This window comes from Onychomys torridus, chromosome 14 (assembly GCF_903995425.1).
Source record: "Onychomys torridus chromosome 14, mOncTor1.1, whole genome shotgun sequence".
Taxonomy (NCBI): domain Eukaryota; kingdom Metazoa; phylum Chordata; class Mammalia; order Rodentia; family Cricetidae; genus Onychomys; species Onychomys torridus.
The window spans coordinates 39,005,424-39,031,704 of NC_050456.1; the positions used below are offsets into that span (position 1 = coordinate 39,005,424).

General features: G+C 42.7%; 1 protein-coding gene across 1 annotated transcript; it reads left to right on the plus strand.

Moving 5' to 3' along the window:
* The first annotated feature begins 7,141 nt into the window (after positions 1-7,141).
* On the plus strand, positions 7,142-17,379 carry Tmx1 (thioredoxin related transmembrane protein 1). The gene is made up of 8 exons (XM_036206312.1): positions 7,142-7,355; positions 10,174-10,289; positions 10,775-10,820; positions 12,625-12,753; positions 14,224-14,269; positions 14,354-14,455; positions 14,552-14,618; positions 16,310-17,379. The coding sequence occupies exons 1-8, from the start codon at positions 7,204-7,206 to the stop codon at positions 16,486-16,488; spliced, it is 837 nt and encodes a 278-aa protein (XP_036062205.1). The 5' UTR covers positions 7,142-7,203; the 3' UTR covers positions 16,489-17,379.
* The last annotated feature ends 8,902 nt before the right edge of the window (positions 17,380-26,281 follow it).

Sequence of the window (26,281 nt, forward strand, 5' to 3'; positions counted from 1 at the left end):
TTTGCATCCCTTAAATCATCTTCTTTCCCTTGGGCCGTCTGCCTAGGAATAGCTGCTACTCATGTCTGCACCTCACAGGCCTCAGACTGAGAATTTAAATCTGGTACCTATAGCCCTGGCTGTCACCAGGCCTGCTGGACAATTACGGGAACATATCAAACCAATCTTGAGCCACAAATCCCTTGCAACTTGCCTCAAGTCCTGCAGCGATTAGTGAGTAAATAAAGATGGGCAAATCTTTATTTACTCACTCTAATTTAGGGATTCACCTGAACGGATCTCTGAACCCTCAGGTTTTTCTCTAGGACAACCACCATGATTTAAATATTTTATGCCTGAGTGGGAACACTGTAAAATATTTAACAAGCTTTTTACAAGTTAAATTTGAAAGCCAACCTCATAAATTTAGAATGACCCTGCCTTGCGCCTCTCCATGTCTCTGCAGGAGAGGAGAATATGCAATTAATCTTCCCATCTTGGCTTAAAAAGCTGTGAGACTGGTGAGTAGCTGCATCCCATTGTGATGACATATGGCCGGTGCTTCTCCAGCTGAGCTCTGCTTCTGGCTTCAGAAGTCTCCCTGTGCCACTAAGTGGGTGACGTGAAATAACGTCCCTTGAAAACACAAAGATGCAAAACTCTTTCCCCTTTCACTATAGAGATGAGGCAGTGTGCTCCTCTGCCTGTAAGGTCAGACCCTTCCTTCTAATTTATCTGATATTGTGAGCACATACAAAGAGAGGTCATTCTGTATACAGGGTAGGGAAAGTCACATTTCTGGTTCATTCCTCATGAGAAAACAAACAAACAAAAAACAAAAACAAAGACAAAAACCCTGGAGTTGTGTTCTAGAGTGCTTGGATGAAGTTCTGACTCTTGAAGTATACCATCATACAAAGATACTAAATATTCCAAACATGGTACTCAGATTCATCAGGCTGCCTGTCATACCTGATCCCTTCAGTGCTGGGGTACAGCAGGCCCTCTGCATCTGCAGGTTCCCACATCTGTAGATTTTAAAACCATCGATCAAAAATATTCAAGCAAGGCCCGGGATGATGGGCTGAGCAAGCGTGAGGACCCAAGCTCAGATCCCTAGCATCCATTTAAACAGTGGATGCAGTATGTGCTCCTGTAATCCAGGAGCTGATGAGACAGAGACTGGAGGCCTGGGAGACACTCGGGGCTGCTGGCCCTCTACTCTAGCTGAACCAGTGAACTCCAGTTTCAGTGAGAGACACTGACTCAGAATAAAAAAGGTGGTGAGATTGAGGAAGACACCTGACGTGGACCTTTGATCTCCACACATACACGTGTGCCCATGCACAAGTGTGCACACAGATGTACACACATGAATATGTATATACACTGCACACACATGCTGTTTAAAGAAGACACAGCTGTACTGGGCAGGAAAGGGCTTTCATCATTATTCCTTCACACAGTACATCGGCTATTTACACACTTGGACACTGTGTCACATATTGTAATTTAAATATCTGAGGGGATGGACATAGAGCACAGACACAGAAAATGCCATTTCATATCAGGACAAGAGCATTTGCTGTTCTTACAGAAGGCTAGGCTTAACTAGCCGGAGCTACAGTTCCAGGGAATCTAGCACCCTCTGCTGGCCTCTGTGAGCACCCACATGCACACATATACACATAATAATAAAAATGAACCTTAAAAAATATATGTGAACATGTTGAGACTAATAGGGAGCACATTACTCACCCATTATATAGTTTAATTTTGTAAGGAAATGCTCAGCTTGTGTTCTAAGGAGACTATTTTGGTTATAGACAAGAAAATGAAATGAATTTGGTAGCAGAAGGCATGGGGTGGGGCCCTGTGCACATGAAGGCACTGGGCTCACTAAAGCTTCCCATGTGGTAATAATGTCGTTCTAGACGACAGTGCAGGGGGCCCTGCGGCCCCACCTCTCAGTAAAACAAGTGTAACTGGTTAGTTGCATCAGACTCTGAGCACGCCCTAATACCGACCGAGTGCCTTCCAAGCAACACACCATTTTCTCTCAGTCTTGAAGGCTGAAATCTGAAATCTAGTCAAGGTGACTATAACTACCACGAAACACCATGACCAAAGCAACTGGAGGAGGAAGAGGCTTGTTTGGCTTACTCTTCCACATCACTGTTCATCACTGAAGGAAGTAAGCGCAGGAACTCAGGGCAGGAACCTGGAGGCAGGAGCTGAAGCAGAGGCCATGGAAGGGTGCTGCTTACTGGCTTGTTCTTCGTGGCTTGCTCAGCCTGCTTTCTTACAGAAACCAGGACCACCAGCCAGGATGGCCCCACCCATGATGGGTTAGGCCCTCCCCCGTCAGTCACCAATTAAGGACGGTCCATATTGTTCATCTGATCTTAGGGAGGCATTTTCTCAATTGTGGCTCCCTCCTCCCTGATGACTCTGTGACTAGTCAGCATAGTGTCCCCCCAACCTTTGAGAAATCTCCAAACTTGATTTCCACAATGTTTGTAGTAATTTGTACTATCACCAGCATGAATTAAGGGTTCTGTTTTCTCCGCATCCTCTCCAATATTTGTTATCAGATTTATTGATGATAGCCATTCTGATTACGGTGAGGTGGTATCTCAAAGTAGTTTTAGTTTTGCATTTCCCTGATGGCTGGAGATATTGAACACTTTTAAAAGTAGTTTATGGCAATTTGTGTTTCTTTTTTTGAAAAGTGTCTGTTCAGTTCACTCCCTTATTTGTTAACTGGTAGTTTTAATTCCTTGGTGTTTAATTTCTGCAGTCCTTTGTCAATGCTGGCTGTCAGCCCCTTGTCTGAAGAGTAGCTGGTCAGATGTTCTCCTGTGCCGTGGGCTGTCCGTGTGCCCTGCTGATTGTTTCCTTTGCTGAACAGAAACTTGGTTTTCATGTCGTCTCATCTGTAGATACTTGGGGTTAGTTCCTGTTCTGTTGGCGCTCTATTGAAAAGCTTCATCTACCCCCAGTAGCTTGAAGGGTACCTTTGTGTTTTCTTCTAGAAGTTGCAGTGTTTCTGGTTTTAAATTACGGTATTTGATCCTTTTTTAGATTTTTTTGTATAAACATATGAATCAAATTCCATTCTTCTGCAGGTAGATATCCAATTTTTCCAGCGCTGTTTGTTGACTAGGCTATTGTAGTTGGAAGTCGACCTCTTCAGGATATCGATTTTCCAAAGTATATTTTTGACTCCTTTGTCAAAAATTAAGCGTTAAGCATTTTATTTCTGGGTCCTCTATCCTATTCCATTGATCTTCCTGGCTATTTTCATGCCAGTACCAGGCTGCCTTTACCATTATAGCTCCATAGCATAATTTGAGGTCAGGTATTGTCAAGTCCTCTGCAGTGTTCTTACTCCCCAGAATTGCTTGTGTGTGTGTGTGTGTGTGTGTGTGTGTGTGTGTGTGTGTGTGTGTGTGTGTTTATTGCTTTTTCCTAAACCTGTGAAATATGGTATCAAATTTTTAATAGGTATTGCATTAAACCTGTAAATTAATAGTTAGTGTGCCCATTTTCACAATATTAACCTGCCAGTCCAGGAGCACAGGATGTCTTTCCATCAACTAGTACCTTCTGTGGTTTCCCTTTTAATGTCTGGAAGGCTTTTGGTTTTCTGTCTGTTTGTTTCTGTTTGTAGAGGTCCTTCATTTCTTTGGTTAGATATATTCCTAAATACTTAAGGGGGGGGGCAGATTATTTTGAATGGACTATTTTCCCTCACTTCTTTCTCTGAGAGTGCAATGTTGTGATAAATGAAGGCCTTTGTTTCTTGTTCTAAACAGTGATTTGATAATTGACAACTTTATTGTATTTGTTAGGTTCAAGAGTTTTCTAGTAGACTCAATAGGTTCTTTTAAATAAAGAATCATGTCATCTATAAATAGGGATAGTTTGACTTCTTCCTTTCCTAATTTTTATCCCTTTTATGTTTTTTTTGGGGGGGGGTTGTTTTTGTTTTCTTCTTTTTGTCTAACTAATACAGCTGTGACTTTGAGCATTATGACTAAGGGAGTGTGGGCATCCTTGTCTTATTCCTGGTTTTAGAGAAAATGCTCTATTTGTCTCCATTTAATATAATGTTGGCTATAGGTTTGTTGTACGTAGCTTTTATTATTCTGAGGCTTGTTCCATCTATTTCTAAACTGTCCAGAACTTTGATGACATACCTATGTTCCAACCTCCTTCTCTCCCAAGGATACCCTCCATCTTAGTTAAGGTTTCTATTGTTGTGATGAAGCTCCATGACCAAACAGCAAGCTGGGGAAAACACTTATCTTCTTCCATTTCCACATTGTAGTCCATCACTGAAGGACGTCAGGACAGGAACTCTAACTGGGGAGGAACCTGAAGGCAGGAGCTGGTGTAGAAGCCATGGAGGGGTGCTGCTTTTTGGCTTGCTCTCCATGGCTTGCTCAGCCTACTTTCTTATAGAACCCAGGACCACCATCCCAGGGATTGCTCTACCTATGATGAGCTGGGCCCTCCCCATCAATCACTAATTAAGAAAATGCCTACAGCCAGATCTGAGGGACACATTTTCTTAATTGAGGCTCCCTCCTCTCAGATGAATTTAGCTTGTGTCAAGTTGACCTAACTATCCAGCACACCCTTTGTAGTAACTTCAGGCCCCCGATGACCTCATTCTAACGGCCTCTTTAACCCCTTCTTCAAATGCATTCTCATTCTGGGTTACTGAGCATCAGGACTGCAGTATATGAATTCCTAGGGACACAACCCATCCCATTCCATGGCTGAAAACTATACAAGCAAAAACTCACTACAAGTTTCTGGAAATTGCATACAGTAAATGATGCTTTTTCCCCCTTGGGGAAAACCTCCTAAAAGTGTAAGAACTGGGAGACTCTCCGGCTTCTGAACCACCTCAAACTCCCTTTGTGTCACCGCCTTCTTACCCCAGTTCATTTTGGTGAACACTCTACTGTAGAAGGGGGTGACCAAGGGGGTCACCATCTCCTCTCACTCCTCTCCAGTCAAGAGAAAGAGTACCCACCCCATCAGGAAGGAAAGTCGCCGGCATCTTATCTCCGGGTTGCAAGGACTAATCAGTGGCACACAGGCTACCACATACACAGCGAAAGCTCTGGGTAGAGCAGACTGAGAAGACTGGCAGGTCCAATCACCTCCTCAACTATTTTGCTCCTGTGATAGAGGCTACTCTCCATTAGAATTGAGTCTAAAAGACGAGCTCCTGTGGGTCTACACCGTGCCTAGAAGAATGGCTGAGGCTGCCTGTACACAGAAAAGTCAGTCCACAAAGAATGGAGAGCTCTGAGCACTCCTCAAAGAAACAGACTTTATTAAACAGAGTATGGGGGATTGTTCAAGCCTAAAGTCACACTTTTTTTTTAAAGTCCTTAATGAAAAGCAAAATGTTAATGCATAAGTCACTTAAGTCACCAGAGAGAACTAAGAAAGGAGACAATGAAGAGCCATCTTGGGGTTAAAACAAAACAAAAAAAAAACCCTCAACCATTGACCTCTAAAACTATCTCTTAGAAATTTATCAGATTATGGAACAATTTATGCCAAGAATTAAAACAAAAGCAAGCAACCATCCAGCAGCAGCACTTCATGTACTATTATTCCAGCCGGAAATAACATATGAGGCAGACATATTTGGAAGAGTGATGGCCAATAAGCCCTGCCATTGTCACCCAGATGTCCTGTGTACATGTCCCATGCTACAGTCTCTGAGAAACAGACTTCACTAGAATTGCCTTGCCAACTCACTAACCAACCAAACAACAACAAAAGACCGAGGGCTACAAGGGGAATCAATATCCAGAGCTACAGACCCTAAAATCCTCGTTTCCAATAAGAAATGTTAAGTTGTACAAAGACAGGAAAATATAACCCACACATCAGGAAGGCAAAGGGCAAGCAAGATAAACTACCTACCTACGAGAAGGCCAGGATTTAATAAAGCCTTCCACTACAAATGTGAGAGGAAATTCAGGGACTCGTGCTCAAAGAGTTAAAATAAGTTAATCACAAAAGACAACATAATGCATGATGTAAAAGAGGTTGAATTTGTAAAGCTTCCAGGACAGAAAGTAGACACGGTTTGCCTGGGGACAGGGTAAGAGAAAAGACTGGTTATGGATATAGGGTTTCTTTTCAGAGTGGTGATGGTTGCACATCTGTGAATACACTAGGAACTATTGCATCGTGTATCTCAAATGAAATGGTTCGACGTAGGAATTATATTATTTAAAAAATAAAGCACTATGGACTCCAGAAAAGAAAGATAATGGTCTATGTCAAGACCCTAACAATAGAAGGAAGAGATGGATTTCGGACCAACCCCAACAGGTGGTTGCTAAGTTAGCAGGGTTTAATTTGACGTATCTCGAATTGAAGAGCTTTTTATGGCAAGCCAGCAGCCCATTTCGGTCACGAAGGGATCCTTGCCCTACACCTAATTAAATTGACGTAGGAAAAAAAAAAAAAGAAAGAAAGAAAACACGTCCTCGGAGGAACAAACGCATGCTGGGGTGGATGGTCCAGTCACACCACCACCACCGTGAAGCTGTGTTGCTGCAAATATTCCCATGATGGAGGTCAAGTGGCTGCTGCCTAGACCCACCGATTCCACTGCATGCCAGGAAACCTGGAGCTGCTGCTGCTAATGCTGCTGCTGCTGCAGCCATCTTGGCTCCTTCCGCGAACGCCTACCTTTCTTCTACAGAGCCACCCCGCCCCATCACCCCAAAACTGGTTAGTGCATGGCGTAGTGGGCCACCAGCATACTTCAGGAGCAGTGCGACCGACATTCCTTCTTAAAACGGGAGCTATACTGAAAGGGGAGAGGCTGCAGAAAAAACTGTCACGGTGATCCTACTAGCCCGGGGTGCGTGCGGCGGGGCCCTTCTGCCCCAGAACACCGTCGCGATCCCTCCGCTCGCCCCCATCCTCTGGCGCTTTCCCGAGGGCCACAAGCCGCAGTCGCCGCTGGCGTCACGCGCCCCGGGGACCGACGCACTTCCCTCTCCTCCCTCCGCCTCCCCGCAGCGAGCGGGGCCCGGGCCTGCGCACTGAGCGGCTGGGGGCGGCGCGCGCGCCCGGCAGGCTCCTGGTGCGCATGAGCGGGGCGGCCGCCAGAGCGGAAGTGGAGCTGCGGCGGGGAGGTGGGGAGGGCGCGCGCTCGGGGCTGTGCGAGCGGCTGACATGGCGCACTTGGGGCGTCTCCTGGTTCCCCTGGCAGCCCTGGCCCTGTTGCTCTGGGCGGTCCCTGGGGCCCACGGGCGGCGGAGCAACGTGCGCGTCCTCACCGATGAGAACTGGACCTCGCTGCTGGAAGGAGAGTGGATGATAGAATTGTAAGTGCCAGGCGGTTGTCGGGGTGTCTGGTGGTGGCCTCGGCCGGCCCCCTCCCTGGAGCTGGGCACCTGTCTGGCCCATCTTCCTCGGGCAGGTCTCGGGGTCCCAGCCTTTGACACCCCCCAGCTCCAGGGTCGTTTCTTCCCCGGGAATGTCAGTTTTCTGTCTTTGCGTGCACCCGAGCTTCGTCGTTGCTAGGCACTGTGGCGCGATTAAAGGATTACGTGCCACATGGATTTCTCTAGAACAGCCTAGCGAGTTTGAAGGTGCGAGTGGGTGGAGTGGAGGTCTTGATTAGTTCTATAGACTATTTTAGTCATCTTTTATAGACATCTAGACTTTAAATCTCCAAATCTGCAGAAGATGATGTTGAACAAAATTTCGCGTTTAAGCTGTCATTAGGAGATCGTTGTATTTATCTATTTGTAATGTTTGAATTTGGAGCTCTTTTTTTTTTTTTTATTTCGTGGGTTCTTTTTTATTGTAAACGCCGAGTAGATTAAAATTTATTTTAAAATCGTTATTTCCTTCCCCGCCCCCTCCGCATGCATTCATTCCGTTTTGATCTGAATTTCATTTTTTCTTTGTGCGTGCGCTTTTGCGATTTAAAGAATGGCCTGAATTGTGACTTGTAGACCTTTAAAGTGGTATTGCGTATGCTTTAGTGTGGTTATTCATAGGCCCTTAAGAATCCAGTTCATCGTTTATTATTCGAATAAAATGACGTGTCTTTTGTGATGATTCTATTCAGTAATGTCCGTTCTGCTGCTGTAGGATATAAACTGCCTTTGGTTTTTGTTTTAGATGATTAATTGATGCTGTGGTTAATTGGTAGTGTTACTGGTAGATGACATTGTTGATACTGGCAAAAGCACCATTATTGAATATTAATGGTTTACTGGGTACTACTAAGTATCTTTCCATACAATTTTTAAATTAATCTACATATTCCTTAGAGCAGTTTACCCCTCCAACCCCACCAATCTCCTGCTTTACAGAAAAACAGATTGGTTTGTTCAGATGTTGCTATAGTGGCTTTGTTGGGCCTTGAGTAAATACGCAGGCACTTGTTAGCAACCGTTTAGAAAGATCCTGGTGTATTCCTATATTGTGATTATATTTAGGGTTGCTCGTTTAGGAAAAGGTGTAAAAAAAAAAAAAAAAGAAGAAAGAAAGAAAGAAAAAGAAAAGGTGGAAGTGGGCATTCTCGGGAGATCAGTAACCTGAGTCCTAGAACAAAAGGACATGTCTAAAACATTTTTGTGGAGGGTGAGAGAGGGGAAATGCTTAGTGAACTGACAGTCTGTTCCTCACTGAATCGAATTTGCAGGAAAGGAATTGGAACCAGTGGTGCCTGTTTCCCATCATTGTCATGAATGACTTAGATTGTGCCCATAAGCTGTTTAGTGTTACAGCAGTAGTAGTTATAATTCATATGTAAAATATGTCCTCAGATATTACAAACATTTTAAACTTTTTGTCATTTGTAGAATATATGCTCAGATATTACAGACATTTTAAACTTTTTGTCACACAGTAAATGTAATATCGAGAAAAGGTATAAAGGGGAACGAAACTAGCATAATGTTGAATATGAGAGAAGACGTCGATCTGAAATTACAGTATCTAGTGCTTCCCTTTCTCCTTGGCCAAAATTTGGGGATTTAAAGCTCTTTGAAAGCATTAAGAAACAACACATTTAAAAGGAAAGGATCCGGGTAATGGTCCTAACAATCTATATTTAATTAGTGAATTGTTTTCTGTAAATCCACGCTGATGAGCTTTATTATAGAGATGTTTTCATTGTAATTTTACTGTTAAAGAGTTTAGCTTTTATATGTAACATTAGTTTGTCTTGTCTTGCTTGCCTTAGAAGCTTGATTTTCCTAAAACAGCTTGTGAAATTGCACAAGTGTTTTACTAGGTGGAGGCTAGTAAACCCTATTCTTCCTGGGGCTGTAAGCTAAGGCAAATTACAGTATGCAGTGAAGTGGAAAATAAAATTCTAAGGAAAAACTTGGACCTGGAGGATAGTGAAGTGATTGGAGTGCCAGTGTCCTTGGCCATTGACTTTGTAAACTCGGGGTCTTTGGACACAGGCTGATATGGTGCTGTCCAGTAGAGTTTTGTCTGCTTAGTGTTTGTATGAGGGTGAGGTTTGGAGTAATATTTTTGTACATAAGAACACAGGTCTCCAGCTTCGTTTGTTATGAATGACCTGCCTTCCTGGGGCAATCCCTGGTGGTAACCCTTTCCAGTCGATTCTGTACCTGATTGCAACTTCATAGCCCATGTACTTCCTATTTTTCCAATACCTTGCTCATTGACCCTGCTTGTAAAATTACTGAACTTAGTGACCTTAAAAAAAAAAAAGAAAAAAAAAGGCCTTGAACTTTCTCGTTGCTGTGTTTTAATAGAAAAAGCCCAAGGTTTTGAAAGTTGTTCAACATGTTATAAAGCTCTTGTGTATTTCAGAATTCATTCTAAGGGTTACTTTTTTTTTTTTAAATGTGGTTTTGGTTCATCAGTTCAGCATTTCTTGATGTCCACACTGCCAGGCTCATACTTTCAACTCTTTACATCTGCATAAATTTCCCAGTTTGTTTCCTTGGTTAATACAGTAGCCCATGCAGGGCTTGAACTCATAATCCTCCTGCCTCAGCTTCCCAGGTTGGGATTACAGGTGAGAGCCACTGCATGGATCATTTTCTGTGTTAGAAGTAGAAAGATTCTTCAGAAATGATGTTCCACACGTCGTTCTTCACAGTTCTGCCATTAAAGCCCTTAGCTTTTTACGTCTCTAACCATGTCTTGTAGTTACGCTCCCTGGTGTCCTGCTTGTCAGAATCTCCAGCCAGAATGGGAAAGTTTTGCTGAATGGGGAGAAGACCTCGAAGTCAAAGTCGCAAAAGTGGACGTCACCGAGCAGACAGGTACTGGAAGCCTGGCTGGCTCTGTGTCTGCTGTTGATCGTATTTTCACACATGCTTAATACTACATGTCAGCTGCTGCTATTATTGCCTGTCAGTATTCACAATGTGATAGCATCTCCCATTTTTAGCAACATCAAAGCTACCTTTGTTCTTGAATGACAGATGCATTTCCGTTTGAGACCTTAAGATGGTTTTTCCTTGGCTGGTCACAGCTAGTCAGTCACACTGGGATATAAATAATAACTCAGGTACTTAACTATTCCCAAATAACCAGTATTCAGGCCTCACAAACCTTGGAGTTGACTTATGTACATTGATGGGTCTTTAAAGTTGCTTTAACAGCTAATTCATATTTTCATTGTTGATTGCAAAGCTCGCCTTTAGATGTTTTCTTGTTCTTAATCGCATTTACATAATTTGGAATCAATCTTAAGTAAGCAACTGTCCCTAACAAAACTCTGTTGTGTGTTCTTCGTCACTTGTAGGACTGAGTGGACGCTTTATCATAACTGCCCTTCCTTCTATCTATCAGTAAGTATTTGGAGGTTCTCAGCCATGGAGAGGATGCCTCATAGTGTAATCGAGCAGTAGGCCTCTGTCTTGGATTATGTTTGAAGAGCTGAGGTAATCTCTTATATTCAGCAAGGACTTTATTAACAGAGCTCAGTTTGGTTTTAAGAGTACCCTAAATCATGTAGATAGACAGTAAATAACTGATAAATAAAACAATCCCTGATCTCAGAGATTTGTAATTGCTTTGGAAAGTGATATTCTCATGAAATATAGTCAGTAACCATGAGCCCATAGTTGTTATGAGTCCTGTAGGAAGCTGGGTGATAGAAAGAAGCCACATTGGCCAGAACAGTTTCTTGAGAACATGAGGATTAAATGAAAACCTGGGAGTAGAATTTTCAAGAATTCAGGGTAAGTATTCTTTTCTGAGTTATCGCAAACAGGAGGAACAGATCTATTAAAACAACTGAGAAGGCACTGTTGTACAGCTGGGGAACACTTGAGTGGTTGTGTGAGTTTGAATGGCCTGACTCTGCCAACTTTGACTGTATTTCCCAAACTAAGCCGGAGGGAGACAGTCTCTACTCTGTTTATGTGATCTGTACCTCAGTAACTAGCTGGTAGCTAAGTACCAGGAACTACTACTTTCCTCATTTAAAGTTACAGTAACAAACTAAATCTCCCCCCCCCCTTTTTTTTCAACTTGAAAAACTCATCCCTACTTTGTATATAAAAATCAACGAGATTAACCTCTTAGTCAAGTTAACTAAAAGACAGAAGATTAATAAATTAATGAAAATTAGAGGTGAAAATTAATAAAATTAGAGATGAAAGGTGTCTTTACCTTGATGTAAGGTGGGACACTGCTGACACCTAAAGATGTAGCTGAGAGAATTGGCATCTGTTACAGAATGCTAGACACTGAGAATGTGAGGGTGGGTAGAGGAAAGAGTGCAGATGTGACCTATCACAACTGCTGTACCAGATGCCTCCAGCAATCTCAAGTAGAATGACTGGGATGATTCAATTAGGACTCAGAACTAGAGAAAAACTCAGAATTGTAACTTAAAGGTTAAAAAAACTTGATACTGAGGGGCTGGGGATTTAGCTCAGTGGTTGAGCACTTGCCTAGCAAGCATAAGGCCCTGGGTTCGGTCCTCAGCTCCGACAAAAAAAAAAAAAAAAAAAAACAAAAAACCAAAAAAACTTGATACTGTATATCAAGCACTATGCTAGTAACTTCCTGTAGGAATTCCTTTAACAGTGTATTAAAGGGGATTTTCTACTTGTAGTGTTTCATGATTCTGTTATTTGAAAGAATAAAATCTTTTTTTTTTTTTTTTTTAGAACACAGTGATGTTCTTTTTGTTGTTGGTTTTTTTTTTTTAAGATTTATTTATTAAGTATACAGTATTCTGCCTGCATATATGCCTGCAGGCCAGGAGAGGGCACCAGATCTCATTATAGATGGTTGTGAGCCACCATGTGGTTGCTGGGAATTGAACTCAGGTCCTCTGGAAGAGCAGTCAGTGCTCTTAACCTCAGAGCCACCTCTCCAGCCCGAAAGAATAAAATCTTTTTTTTTTTTTAAGCTGAGGATCGAACCCAGGGCCTTGCACTTGCTAGGCAAGCACTGAGCTGAATCCCCAACCAAGAATAAAATCTTAAAGCTTATTATTTTATATGTTTGGGGCTCTGATGCCATCAGTATGTAGTGATATGTTTTGCTAGTGTTTTTGAAGGTTAGGATTGATTGTAAAATGAAGAAATGGTAAAACACAGTTAGTTCTCTCTCCGGTTAATATTTAATTCTGCTCTTTAGTTGTAAAGATGGTGAGTTCAGGCGTTATCTGGGCCCGAGGACTAAGAAGGACTTCATAAACTTCATCAGTGAGAAGGAGTGGAAGAGTGTGGAGCCTGTGTCCTCATGGTTTGGTCCAAGTTCTGTTCTGTGAGTATGAGGACTTCTTACTTCAGAATTAATTGCAGATAATTTTATTTTATGTGAGTAAAGCATGCATACTGTTTCTTGGGTTCTTATGGTTTATTTATTCAGCTATATGTTTGCTATGACCTTTAAAGCAGATACCTTTATTCTTGTGATCTGGGATTAGGGATTGTGTAGGATCACATTGAATGCCTTTTTCAGAAATTTTTAACTTTGATTTGGTTATATCTATCATTGAGAACATGATCCTTTAGAAACTGAATGGCATAATGGGTAAGACTATAGCTTGATCATAATTTTCATGGGAGTGAGTGCTTGGTTAACATGAAGTGACTATTTGGGTGGTTATCCCTCATAACGGGTATGAGTAGTATGTCTAATCAATGAATAATGATGTAAGTGTATACATAACTAGAATTTAGATCCAATCGCCGTAGCAGTTAGGATTGAGAATGGCAAGCACGTTTCCTGCTGCACTGGGGAGACTTGCAGTGTGGGCTTTGCTGAGGCTGTCACGGCCCCATCCTCGTGTAAATAAATTTCTCCTTGAACCCCATACTTGCCATCAGAGGTGGGGAGTTGGCATACTAACTGTAAGAGCACAATACTGCTGTGGATTCTGGGAATCAGGGAAGAAATCAGCCCTGTGCTGTTTGGAGGTAGCAGTACATCCCTCCCTTTTCATATCTGATCTTCAGAGATCTTTAGCCATCAGAACCCGCCACTGAGCCGCCATGCTCAGGCTGGTCACAGAACCTGGCAGCACTGGTGCAGGTTACTTAGTGCAGACTGCAGTGAGGCTTTATGTTTCAGCTCCACTTTTGCTTTTGACGTGGGCTTGCTGTGTATCCCAGGCTGGCCTCCAGCTTGACTCTCCTGCCCTGGCCTCCCAGGTGCTGAGACTGCAAGTGTGAACCACCACACCTGCTTGGCCTTTGAAACAGCACGAGCAGCGGCAGGAGAGTGCTTCTCTGTTAAACTTCAGAAGCAGCTCGAGGATCTCAGGAGTCCCTCCTCACTCTAGCAGAGGAATCTGTTTCTTTTAGTTTCTCTGAATCGTCAGTGAGTGCAGCAGGCTACCCTTCTTATTGGTAGAATAAATAGGAGGCCGCTCCCAGTTCAGCAGTTTGGCAGTTAGGGTTAGATGGAGCTAACTGTAGGCTTTTGTGTGAAGAAGCCCTATGCAGCAACAGTTGTACTTGTAGGAAACTAGTTGTAGACGCAACACTTTTTATTATCTTAGTTTAAAACAAAACAAAAACCCCCTGCATCTAACAGTGTGAAAGTAGTTGTTTTTACTTCACATGATGGCTTAGTGTTGACTTCTTACATTGTTATTTAGATCTCATTAGAGACTCTTGATTGATTGATTCCAGCTAGAGAGTCTGTTCTACAAGAGACCTGAGAGTAGGAGACGGTGTACAGACGCAGACAAAGCTGATGTCTGTTCATCTTCTCACCCCTGTCTTTTAGGATGACCACCATGTCGGCCCTCTTTCAGCTCTCTGTATTCATCAGGGTATGGATTAAGCTTTTTCTGTCTTGCCCATTTCTAACCCTGTTTTCCATGAGCAGGACTGTGACTGACTTCTCTTTGTTGCAGACTAGCCACAGCTACTTGGTTCACGACCTTGGCTTCCCAGCCTGGATCTCATACCTGGTCTTCGCCTTCGCCACTGTGCTTTCAGGACTCATGTTGGGGCTTGTAAGTACTCCGTTTTTAGAGCGCTTTGAAAACTGACAGTGTTGTTGGCCTTAGTTGTATTGCATGTCATACATTGGATTTCTGCTTGTCTTGCAGTTTCTGATATTTGTGGCAGATTGCTTTTGCCCTTCCAAAAGGCGCAGACCACAGCAGCAGCCTACAAGTAAGTATGTGCATGTGCACGTGTGGTCCCAGGGCTTGACTCTTAAGGCTGCATGCATGGTAGGCAGGCACTACATTGAGCTACATCCACTACACAACCTAAACATGCAGCGTCTTTCATTTCTATAAATACAGTCACAGGCTGACCTGAGTCCAGCTTATTAAATGTGGAATGATGATCCTTGCCCACCGTGGCAAAAAGGGAAAGTGAGAGATACATATTTCATGTAAAATAATAGCTCTGGATCTTGGAACATTGTCAGAATCCAGAAAAGGTTACTATTTCATGGAACTTGTAGTTACTTCATAACAATGGCCTCATCACTTTATGTGAAACTTTTACTATATCCATAGGTCCATTTTTTTAAAAAGTTAAATATTTTCCACTTTTGACACCATTCATTGGGATAAGTGGCCATATTTGAAGATTTCTTTGTATCTAACTGTCCTTTTTTTTTTCTGGTACAGTAGTAGGGAAAGTTGATAAATGTTAGTTGCTATTGATGGTAGCCTATGTACAAAATTTGTTTAATCAGAAACATTTTTTTGCTTCCTACTAATATAATTTCCTGCCACCACTTTTTTTTTTTTTTTTTCCCCAGAGCTGAGGATCGAACCCAGGGCCTTGTGCTTGCTAGGCAAGCACCCTACCACTGAGCTAAATCCCCAACCCCCTGCCGCCACTTTTAATCTTGGAAAATCCTAGTTGTTCAGTTCGTTTTACTGGGTGTGTGTTGAATTCTTCCCAGTTAGTGTAAGGCGAACATAGAAGGCCGAGGCTTCAGTCCTAGAGTTGAGGAGATGCTGCTGCACCCCACTGTATAAAGCTGGTGTCTTGGCACCTGCTCTATTTTAGACACATAATTTTATCTACAGAGTCGAATAATGCTGAATGGTCAGCAGGATGGTACTTGTTACCAGTAGTACTGTCCCCATCAGATGTGACACCCAAAAAATGTCTCCAGACATGACTAGCTGTTCTTTGAGGGGACAGAATTATTCTGGGTAGGAGGCTGATGTTGTAAACGGTAGTGCACACTGAATCTCATGAATATGACATAGGACAAGATGGAGCATAAAGAGGTACGCCAGGTTGCCAGCACTGAGCTTCTTCCCACAGTTTGCTGTGTTTGCTAACCTCTCCCTGTGATGACAAGTTGTCTAGGATTAGAGCAGTCTAGAGTCACTGGAGACAGTGACCTTTGGCCCAGCCCTAGCTTCTGTATCGATCTCTGTAACACCGTGTACTTTGAACTGAATTAGCGTCTAGCCCTCTAAAAGTAGAAAGATAGACGTGGGTGTGTGAGATTTCTACATTTTGTTGTTTGTAATTATACCTCAGTAAATTACACAGGTGAGGGTGGGAAAGAGAGTCACAGTTTCGAGAAAATATCTCTGGGAGCTGAAACAGGATAATGCTGAAGTTTGGTGTACTTGCAGACTGAAAAATTAACGTAAGTTGTTAGAAAATGGGTCTGAATTAGTGCAGTATATTTTACAGTTTTTATGTTCATTGCATTGACATTGATTCGTTAATTTTGGGTTAGTTTATGAACACATAGATAATTAGAATTAATTTGGTAAATGAATCTTTTTATAATAACTGCTTTATTCTTTTTGAGAATCCTTGTATTCTGATTTTACTCTAAGCACATTTAGTACATTAACAAAAGCACATTTCTGATCTTTAAGGAAAACCATCACCGGAAGTTTCTCAGCCTCTGAAAAAAGTGGAGGAGGAACGAGAGGCTGATGAAGAAGATGCTTCAGAAGAGGGAACAGAAAATAAAGAGGGAGCAAGCCAAGACACTCTGGAGAGTAGCATAAGACAGCGCTGTGTGGGCCCGCCACTGGCCACAGAGAAATCCTAATTTTTACAGATGTCTTAATATGGTTTTGACCAAACAGAAGATTGCTACCCTTTCTCTGTTTTCAAGTGAACTGTGACTTGCTTGTATATACAGTCTAGGTTGTCATTAGGTTGGACAGTTCATTCAGAAAATAAAGCAGTTAGGCATAATAGTTTGAAATATGATTTAAGAATATTATAATGTTTTAAAGTTGTTTAATTTCAGAAGATCCTGGTGCCAAGCAGTAAGATTTGTGTTTATATTTAATGATCTGTTTCGTGTGAGAATCAAAACTGCCTTTCCCAAGATTTGCATTACTGGGGTATTTAAGAAAATTACTTTAGAGAGAAAGATTTCTCATTTCACATCATTTTTCTCAGTTTCACTGTGTGAAAAAGGAACATATTTCCCATAACTGGGAACGTCGCCCATTGTTTCAAGATGTGTATTTCATCGATAACGCTGCGCTTAGATAGAGTCCAGAATTTCCTCATAGATTTTGGATTATACAGCTAACAGAACTACCTTACTTTATAGCTTTCATTTCTACACATACATATATTTAGGATATGCTGCTGATTAAAGAAGTCTTTATAAGTCTGTGATATTGTATTAATTCTTAAGGTTGATGGCCTGTTTGGTCTCATGTTCACTATATGATTTTTATTTGCCATGGGTTACATTTTTAAGTCAGATAAAATTAGCAGTATCACTGTTGTGCTTTCTGTGGGTACACAGTACTTTCCTATTGATTTAAGTTGAAGTTTACTGAGAGAACATCAAATTGAACTGTTTACATGAAAATGTACAAATTTGGCTATACATTCCAGATTTTAAATTACTATAGTTAAGTGGTCTTGAAGTTTGCTTTGCTTTTCTCTTTTTAATGTGAAGGTGAAATTTTCTGGTTTTTAAAATTTGATGTGGAAAAGCTTTGGTATTTTATATTTTGGAAATTCAGAGCTTAATTTGATGTAAAATGAAGTCTGCATTCTCCTTGAGAAACATCTACTACTATGTGTTTTTCGCATATCTGTCTTCTACAGGTTCTTGATGGATTTTACAGTCAGTATATTGCTTTGTGTTTGAAAATTGTAACATTGTTATGTTTAAAGACAAATTTTGTATTGTATTGTTCTCGTCTGCTAGTACTGTGCATCTCACAAATGGAAACCAGCGGGATGGACTCCATCAATTTCATCGTACAGCAGGGAAGGGGATTATGAGGGACGCTCTTGATGTCTGGAAGGGGAAAGCAGGAATTTGGTTCTGGGAATGAGTCATCCAGCCTTTGGAAAGGTGGTTGCTGTGACGCCCCTCCCCCACGTTCCCTGTGAACTCCTTAGACTCGCTGTGTTGTGTTGTGATGTACAACAGCTTCCTTCTAGGCCTCTCCTTATAACAGTAAATGTTCTGCTGTCAGAGTTCAGATATGTAGTTTGTGGTGGCTTAGGAAAACATTCTAAGCACAAAATAAATGTTTCTAAGCACTTGACTCATGTTGGAGAAAAGTCTGATTTCTGTTGGTTTCTTTTCAGTTTCCTGTGACCCAGGCCGGCCAAGAGTGGCAGAAGGAATGAGCCTCTTGCCCCTAGTGGCCGAGTAGTGGGATTACAGGAGTGCACTAGCTGCAGTGCCCGCGCCTGCGCGCTAGACAAGCACTCTGCAGCCGAGCCCAGGCTCTAGCCCAGCAGTGCCGGTTAGGCTCGTGTTGGATAATAAGTGTGCTTAATCCCATGCCACACAGCAGTGCTGTGCTTCCGGTCTTGGAGAGACATGTAGATCACTTTAGGACAATAATACTCCATAATCAAACATGTTTTTAGTGTGTCATTGTAGCTGATGTCAGGTTTTTAATTAGAAAATGCTTTATTATATAGAAAAGTAAAAGTATCCTGGATTAAAATGTTGGTGTTCTCATAAGCATATTTCATGATTCTCTAAGATTGTCACAATAGACATCTGAAGAATTTTCATTTAATACCGTCAGTGTACAGAACTACATAGGTTAATTTACAAATGATTCTAGAATGAATATTGTGGTGCAGGTAATGTGCTAGAGAATTCTGGCCCATCTCCATCTGTACCTCTTCACCAAAATGCTGTAAAATTGGTCTTTACCGGAGTATGCAGTGTTCGCCATATACATAAACGGTTTAATGGTCGCTCAGCAGGACTGGAAGAAAGATGCATAGGTTTATCTAACAGCTCTGTCTCCGTGCACAGCATGCCTAGTGGAGCTTTGCTAAGATTTTTCTTGAATCCGTGTGGTCCTGGTAACTACCGTGTACTACAAGTGAGCAGCTTTCAAGACAACAGTTTTGGGATTACAGCAGTAGTAGGTAGAATGTTCTGGTTAATCTTGTCCTTTTTGTCACAGAGAACTGAAAATTGAGCAACCCATTGTGGTTGGTTTTTGTCTGTTTTTTAAATCTTACTTCTCCATAGCAACAAATGCTCTTCTACCACCATTAATTGGAAGTTGCAGTCGGCAGTAAATGGTGCTTTCAAAAGATGCAGGTGCAGGTGACTTGAAAATTAACTCCACTTTATGTTCTCACTTCAGGATTTTAATCAAGTTTGGCCAGAATTTGTTGTTGCAGTCCTCAAGAGAGGGTGATACTTTGAGGAGAGGGGACAACTTATCACAATAATGAATGATACAGGTCTCTCTGCCCAAGTATGTCTAACCTGTGTTCCATCTCAGATGGCCAGCTACAGCCACAACGAGCTACAGCATATGGCCAGACTCAGGACACAACAATGACGACTCCTTCACCTGCTGTAAAAGCCTGTCTTTCCATCAGGCACTCTGATTTCCCACAATCTCCAAATGACACCCACAGGGTCCTCATGTTCATGAGTCATGTTACATGGGAGCCTATCTGAATGCAAAAACAGTGCAACTCTCCTAAAACATCCTCATGCCAGAAGCTGGATGCTTGGTCTCCAAAGAGAGCCAGGCTAACCCAGGCAAAGGTTTAAAGCTTTTCACACTTATCCACTGAACTTTCCAACATTCTGAATAACTACAGAGAATGCACAGTGGCCCCCATGGCCATGTGTGCCCAGCAATCCCCAGTGTTGGGTGTCAGTCATGTTTTATACCCACCACCCCGTCATGAGAAACACTGGAAACCTGGTGGTTGAGAGATTGCAGTTCCTGTACAGGGGAAGCATGAACTTGACAGAGCCCCAGGTCAGAGCAGGTAACAGAACGAGCTCCCAACACTGCATAAACTGCAAGTGCATGTGGACAGTGGCTTGAAACATATCTAGACAGAATGATTATTCACAAACACAGTTATTCAGGTGGAAGGTCCACTGAGGATAGGACAAGTGACAGCATGTGCCCCCAGGATTCTCACACCTCATTCTGGGCTCTGTCTGCGATTCATTCTATTGTGGCTCATGAATACTGTGTATTTATTCACTATTGATCTATAGATTTTCACACTGTTCCCTCTAAAACTAAGGGCCACTGGCCTTGCAACCCAGCACTTAGCTAATAACTCACTACCCACCATAAGCTGAAAGATTAGTGGTGCAGAGGTAAATTAGGAAACAAGATATGGTTACATTTGGAGCCAGATGCAAGGGGCAGAAAATGGCACCTTGCAGGTGAGTGCCAGCAATAAACCATGATGCCTATGGAGAATCTGAGATGCTGAGACAGAGGGTGAGTTCAGACATTTGAGATGAAGAAGCAGCATTGTCAGCTGTGCCTCCTCTCAAGGATGCAGTGACCTCAGGAAAGATGGAGGGCTGCCACAAGATGTAAGTGATTCCCATGGAGGTGTCTCTGAAATACTTCTAGCTACTTTCCAAAAATCTATGTGTTTCCAAGGATACTTGACACAGTTTGGGAGAGAATAAGTATGGCCCAAGCTGGGAGGTAACAGACCAGGATGCCCTTTGTGATTCTCAGAATGAAGTGAGGTGAGGCCTCTGGACTCACAGATAAATCTCTGCTGCAGTAACATCAGTTTTTTGCCTCAGGGCAACACAGTCCACCAAGGAGATCTGGGATTCGAAGCAGGTCCAAGTGTCTGGGTAAGTTTGGGCTGTTTTCTGGGAAGGAAACATCATGTGAGTGATTCAGTCATTGTGGAGCACTTCCTCATTGAGGCCTTAAATGGGGAAAATGAAACGTAGCAAGGCCATTGAAATGTTCCTGCCTGAGGACAGCTCATCCTAAGAGCTAGCTAGATCAGGGACCAGATATCTTATAGCAGTGGGACTGGTCCCTCAAGGCCACAGGGAGAGAAAGCCCTCATCTCACCGGGGAGAGAGGCCTTGGGATGAAGCTGTACAGGTGTCTCTAGACCAGGACTCAGCAAAGGTAATGGAGAAGAATCCCTTGCTATTTGAATGGCCACATTAGACCACCACACATGGCTTCTCCAGGGAAGGTAGGAACAGTACCCAGGGGACCGCCATTAGCTCTTCTCTGAGGACTCCAGTCCCTGCAGCAGCAATGTTTTCATTTGTACTCAGCTGTCACAGTATGGAAACAAACATCTGTGTCACTATCAGAGGGAATACCCTGAAAGCACTCTCGCCTCTAATTCTGTAACTTTGTACATTTGCACTTTGTATGTGTGCTCATGTGTGCGCCTCTGTCTGCAGGTCCATGTCATATGTGTGAAAATGCTTATAGGAGACACTGAATGCTGTCACATATCTTCCCTACCAATATACACAGTGTTATATGAGACAGGATAACTTTATGTTCAGGCTTTGTTAATAAGATGAACTCACCACAGGGAAAGCCTTCCACAGTGCTGAGATGAAGTGCTCAGCACAATTTGGGAAAATGTAGTTGTTCCTCATACTGTCAGGCACAGAGGAATAAGCTGGACAGAGGTGTGGTCAAGTGTCTGTTACCTCATTGCCAAGGTGAAGGCTGTGGTGTTGATGTGAGAGAAGTCAGTGTCTACTGGGGTGGGCCAGGACTCAGAAAGAGTTGCTTGCAGGTGTGCAGTGAGGTTGGGCCATGTGGTGGGAAAATATATACAGGATTCCTGGGATGAAGACCTAATTAAACAGTGTTTTATACTGAAAAGTGGGAAGGTGTAATGTATGAGGCACAATGTGGTCCTTGAGGTGACCTTTAATAATACCTGTGCTATTTCAGTGGAAAAAGTTGCAGTATCACTGTGATGTGTGCCAAGAAATAGCCAAAATAAGGACTCGGGGAGATGACACCCACAACTTATCAGACAATGAGGCCAAGGGATGGCCATACCCAGTCTAAACCGCAGATTGGTACAGGATGGAGTTCTGCTGTTAGGCTGTGAGTGACATTTCAGAAGTCATTGATTTCCATTGCAGGGCCAGGTAGGGAAATTTCATGACATCTTGCTTTCTGGGCAATCCTACTTCAAGCTGGGATTAATGTGGTGAAGGAACAGGTTGCAGAACAATTTTATCAATCAGTTTGGTGCCCAGGGCCCAGAAGATGGCACACTCCAAGTTTCATGATGAGAGACACTTGCTGATAACCAGAGCATCAGAAATGACAGACCAAGAATTACTTACACTTTGCACATGGGGCTGAACATGCATACCTCATCCCTACTGGATTTACTCTTCCCAGGTAAAGTTCCCTAGAGGAAGAGGAAGCATGGATCTGAGTTCCTTTCATTGAAGTGGTCATAAAAGTCACCTTCAGATACTTCCCATAAGTACTAGCCCAAAGCATACCCATATGCCTGGACAGCCTTTGAGGTTTCCCAGTGAGCCTCGCCTCTGTGACCTCACATGAAGGTCACTGTCATCGCTAAAGGCAGCAGAGTCAAAGTAGGCAAGGATTTCAACCCAGGAGAATGTGGGCAGGGATCCTTTTCAGGTAAGTGACACAGAAAATTCTTTAGGTTAAGAACTGATCTCATACCAGTGTATGTAGTTGGCAGAGGGATTTCTGGAAGGGGGCTTTGAAGGCACAATTCAGTGTCTGAGGTGTTTTTGAACAATGAGATAGATGTGATCTTCAGAAGAATTGCAATTCAAGGACCAGAAAGAGATCCTCACAGAGCATGGCCAAGCATAACATACAGGACAAGACACCATATCCAAATCAGGGAAAGAGGCCTTGTGAATATTTGCACAGCCTCCAGTGCCTTAGCATGGCATCCTCTAGACACACAGAGAGCTACCCTCTATTGCAACTCCCTGTGATATTCCTTCATGGGATGTCTTGTTGGACCTCTTGTAAGTCTCTCAACTTAGAAGCATCAATCATTCCACATGGGTTCATGGGCACTCCCCACCACAGGACCAGTAGCCATGCAACAAGAAGGGCTTTCCCAACTCTTTGTTCCTTATAGATTTCATCTTTATATCTGTGTAATATAAATTTATATCATCTGGATGGTAGGCTATAGATGTCTGTGTCTGTGCATGTTTCCCTGAGGACAGGTCAATGACATGCCATGAAAGAACACAAATATTATCCTCTATAATTATCCACAAGTCTATGGTTTTGTTTTTTCTCTTTTTTTCAGAAATGTTGACCATGTCTGAACACTAATATAAAAGTATGTTTTGACCTACAAGAACTCAGAATGATCTACTACATCAGCTGCAAAGAAACTGGTGTGTTTAACCCTGAGGATGGCAAGACCCTCAATGGTAACATATTTAGACATGTCCCAGAGGTTCAAATGAAAGAGGACATGGGCACTTAAAAAATAGTGTGGGTGGGCCTGAGCCTGACCCTGAAAGGTCAAGCAGAATGCAAAAAGCAGTGTGGTGCTGAACAATTCCTAACAATGAAGAATATTGTTATATTTGACACAGGCCCAAAATAAGGAGAGATGTGGGCCTGGGTTTACCCTTAAACCTGAAGAGTCCCAGGCCAAAAGAAGAAGACATGTGCCAGGCAGTGGTGGTGCACGCCTCTAATCCCAGCACTTGGGAGGCAGAGCCAGATGGATCTTTCTGGGTTCGAGGCCAACCTGGTCTACAGAGTGAGATCCAGGAAAAGTGCCAAAGCTACACAGAGAAACCCTGTCTCCAAAAAACAAACAAAAGAAAAGAAAAGAAAAAAAAAAATGTGGGCCTAGAACTATCACTAACTCTAAAGAGGCTTGGACCCAAAAAAGAGATGTGGGCCAACTACCCATGATTCTGAAGAGACCTGGGTCCAAACAAGAAGACATGTGCTGTGGATGTCTTTCTGTATGCTATGAATATGTGTTGCTCTGATTGGTTGATAAATAAAATGCTGATTGGTCAGTAGCCAGGCAGAATAAGCAGAGAGGAGGATTCTGGGAATAGAAAGGTTGAGCATTAGATGCCAGCCCGCCATCCAAGGAGCAGCATGTAACAGCACACAGGTAAAGCCACAGAACATTTGGCAACATATAGATTAACAGAAAGGGGCTGAGTTTAAATGTAAGAGCTAGTCAGTGGTAGGCCTGAGCTAATGGCCGAGCAGTTTTAATTAATATACACCTCTGTGTGTTTACTTGGGTCTGAGGTGCTGTGGACTGGGTGGGACAGAAAAAAAAAATATTGAGCTACAGACATGTGGGCCTGGGGTTACACTTAAACCTGAAGAGTCCCAGGCCAAGAGAAAAAGAAATGTGGGCCTAGACCTATCTGTAAGCCTAAACAGGCCTGAGCCCAAACAAGAAGAGATGTAGGCCTTGGCCTGTTTTTGACCCTGAAGAGGCCTGGGCCCAAACCAGAGAAGATGGGGGCCTGGGCCTATCCTTGACCCTGAAGAGGCCTGGGCTCCAACAAGATTGTGGGCCTGGGCCTATCCCTGACTCTGAAGAGGCCTGGGCCCAAAAAAGAGATGTGAGCCTAGGCCTACCCCTAATCCTGAGGAGGCCTCAGCCCAAACAAAAAGAGATGTGGGCCTGGGCCTACTCCAGACCCTGAGGAGGCTTGGGCCAAAACAAGAAGAGATGTGGGCCTTGGCTTACACTAACACTAAAGAGGCCTGACTGACTCTGCTTCCCCTCCTCTACCCCCAATGCTGGGATTAAAGGCATTTGCCACCACTGCCTGACTCTGATGATATTTTTTATAAGTAAAACTTCATTGTAAATAACTCACATTTTTTTTTAAAAAATTATAATGAGATTGATCAGACCCAAAGTCTATACATGCCAGTGAACTTCTATACAGTTAGAATAGTCATTCTGAAGCTGTAGCCCTTCATATTGGAAGTCACACTTCCCTATCAATTATATTGCCATGCACTTTCAACTACAAAAAATGAAAAAAAATCCCTGAAGTTAAAGCTAGAAAAACAATCAGCTTTCTGCCCTCTTTGATGGTGTATGTCCATTACCTGAATATCATCCCTCCTCAGCCCATTTCCTCTTGGTTATTCTCCTTTCTACAGGTTATACTGGACTCACATGTGCACACGTACACATAGTCTGTGATCTGATATGTAGGAGAACATGCTTTTTCTTTGCTTTCTAAGATTGTGGAAACTTGCTTAATATATACTTTAAGTCTATCCATCTTCCTGAGAATTTTGTGATTGCATTTTTCTTTAGTGCTGACTAGTACTCTTTGTCATAAATATCAGATTTTCCTATTTGTTCATCTGTTGATGAACAGCTGGGTTGGTTCTATTTCCTTGCTCTACTGAATAAATGGGCAATAAACATGGGGGCACAAATATCTCTGTGATAGGGTGTGGAATTCTCTGGGTATGTCCCTAGGGGTGAAATCGTTGGGTCTTGTGGTACCCTGACATACCAGACAGTTTGAAACAGTACAAGAATTCATGTGGAATCACCAAAGACCACAAACAGTCAGGAATGCAATCCTAGGGAGTAAGAACACTTCTGGGGACTCAACAAATAATACCTGATCTCAAATTAATACTCTAGAGCTATAGTGATAAAGGCAGCCGCGTCCTGGCATAAGAATAAATAGGTAAACCAATGGGATAGAATAGGGGACCCAAAACTAAAACAACAAAGCTGTGCCCACTTAATTTTTGACAAAGGAGGCCGAGGCATACATTGGAAGAAAAGGCAGCCTATCCAATACATGGTGCTGGAAAAACTGGCTATCCACCTGTGAAGAATAAAATTAGACTCTTTCTCTCTTTTTTTTTTTTCTTGGTTTTTCGAGACAGGGTTTCCTCTGTGTAGCTTTTCGCCTTTCCTGGATCTTGCCCTGTAGACCAGGCTGGCCTCGAACTCACAAAGATCCGCCTAACTCAAAATTAGACTCTTATCTTTCACCTTCCACAAAAATCAGTTCAAAGTGAATCAGAGATCTTAGTTTAAAACCTGGAATGCTGAAATTTCCAGAAAACATAGAAAGTCCAGTGAAGACATTAGGGTCGGCAGGAACTTCCAAATAGAACTTCAACAGCACAGGAACTAGCCCCAAGTATCATATCAGCAGGTGGAATGGCAGGAATATAAAAAGTTTCTGTTCAGCAAAGGAAACCATCAGCAAGACACACAGACAGCCCACGGCACGGGAGAACATCTGACCAGCTGCTCTTCAGACAAGGGGCTGACAGCCAGCATTTACAAAGGAATGCAGAAATTAAACACCATGGAAATGAAACTACCAGTTAACAAATGGGCTAATGAATCAAATAGCCATTTTTCAAAGAAAAAAAACACAAATGGCCAATAACTATTTAAAAGGGTGTTCAATATTCCTAGCCGTTAGAGAAATACAAATTAAAACTACTTTGAGACACTACCTTATTTCAGTCAGAATGGTTGTAATCAAAAAACCTGACAACAAAGGCTGGAGAGGACGTGGACAGAGAATCCTTGTTCGCTGCTGGAGAGAGAATCCTTGTTGGCTGCTGGAGAGAGAA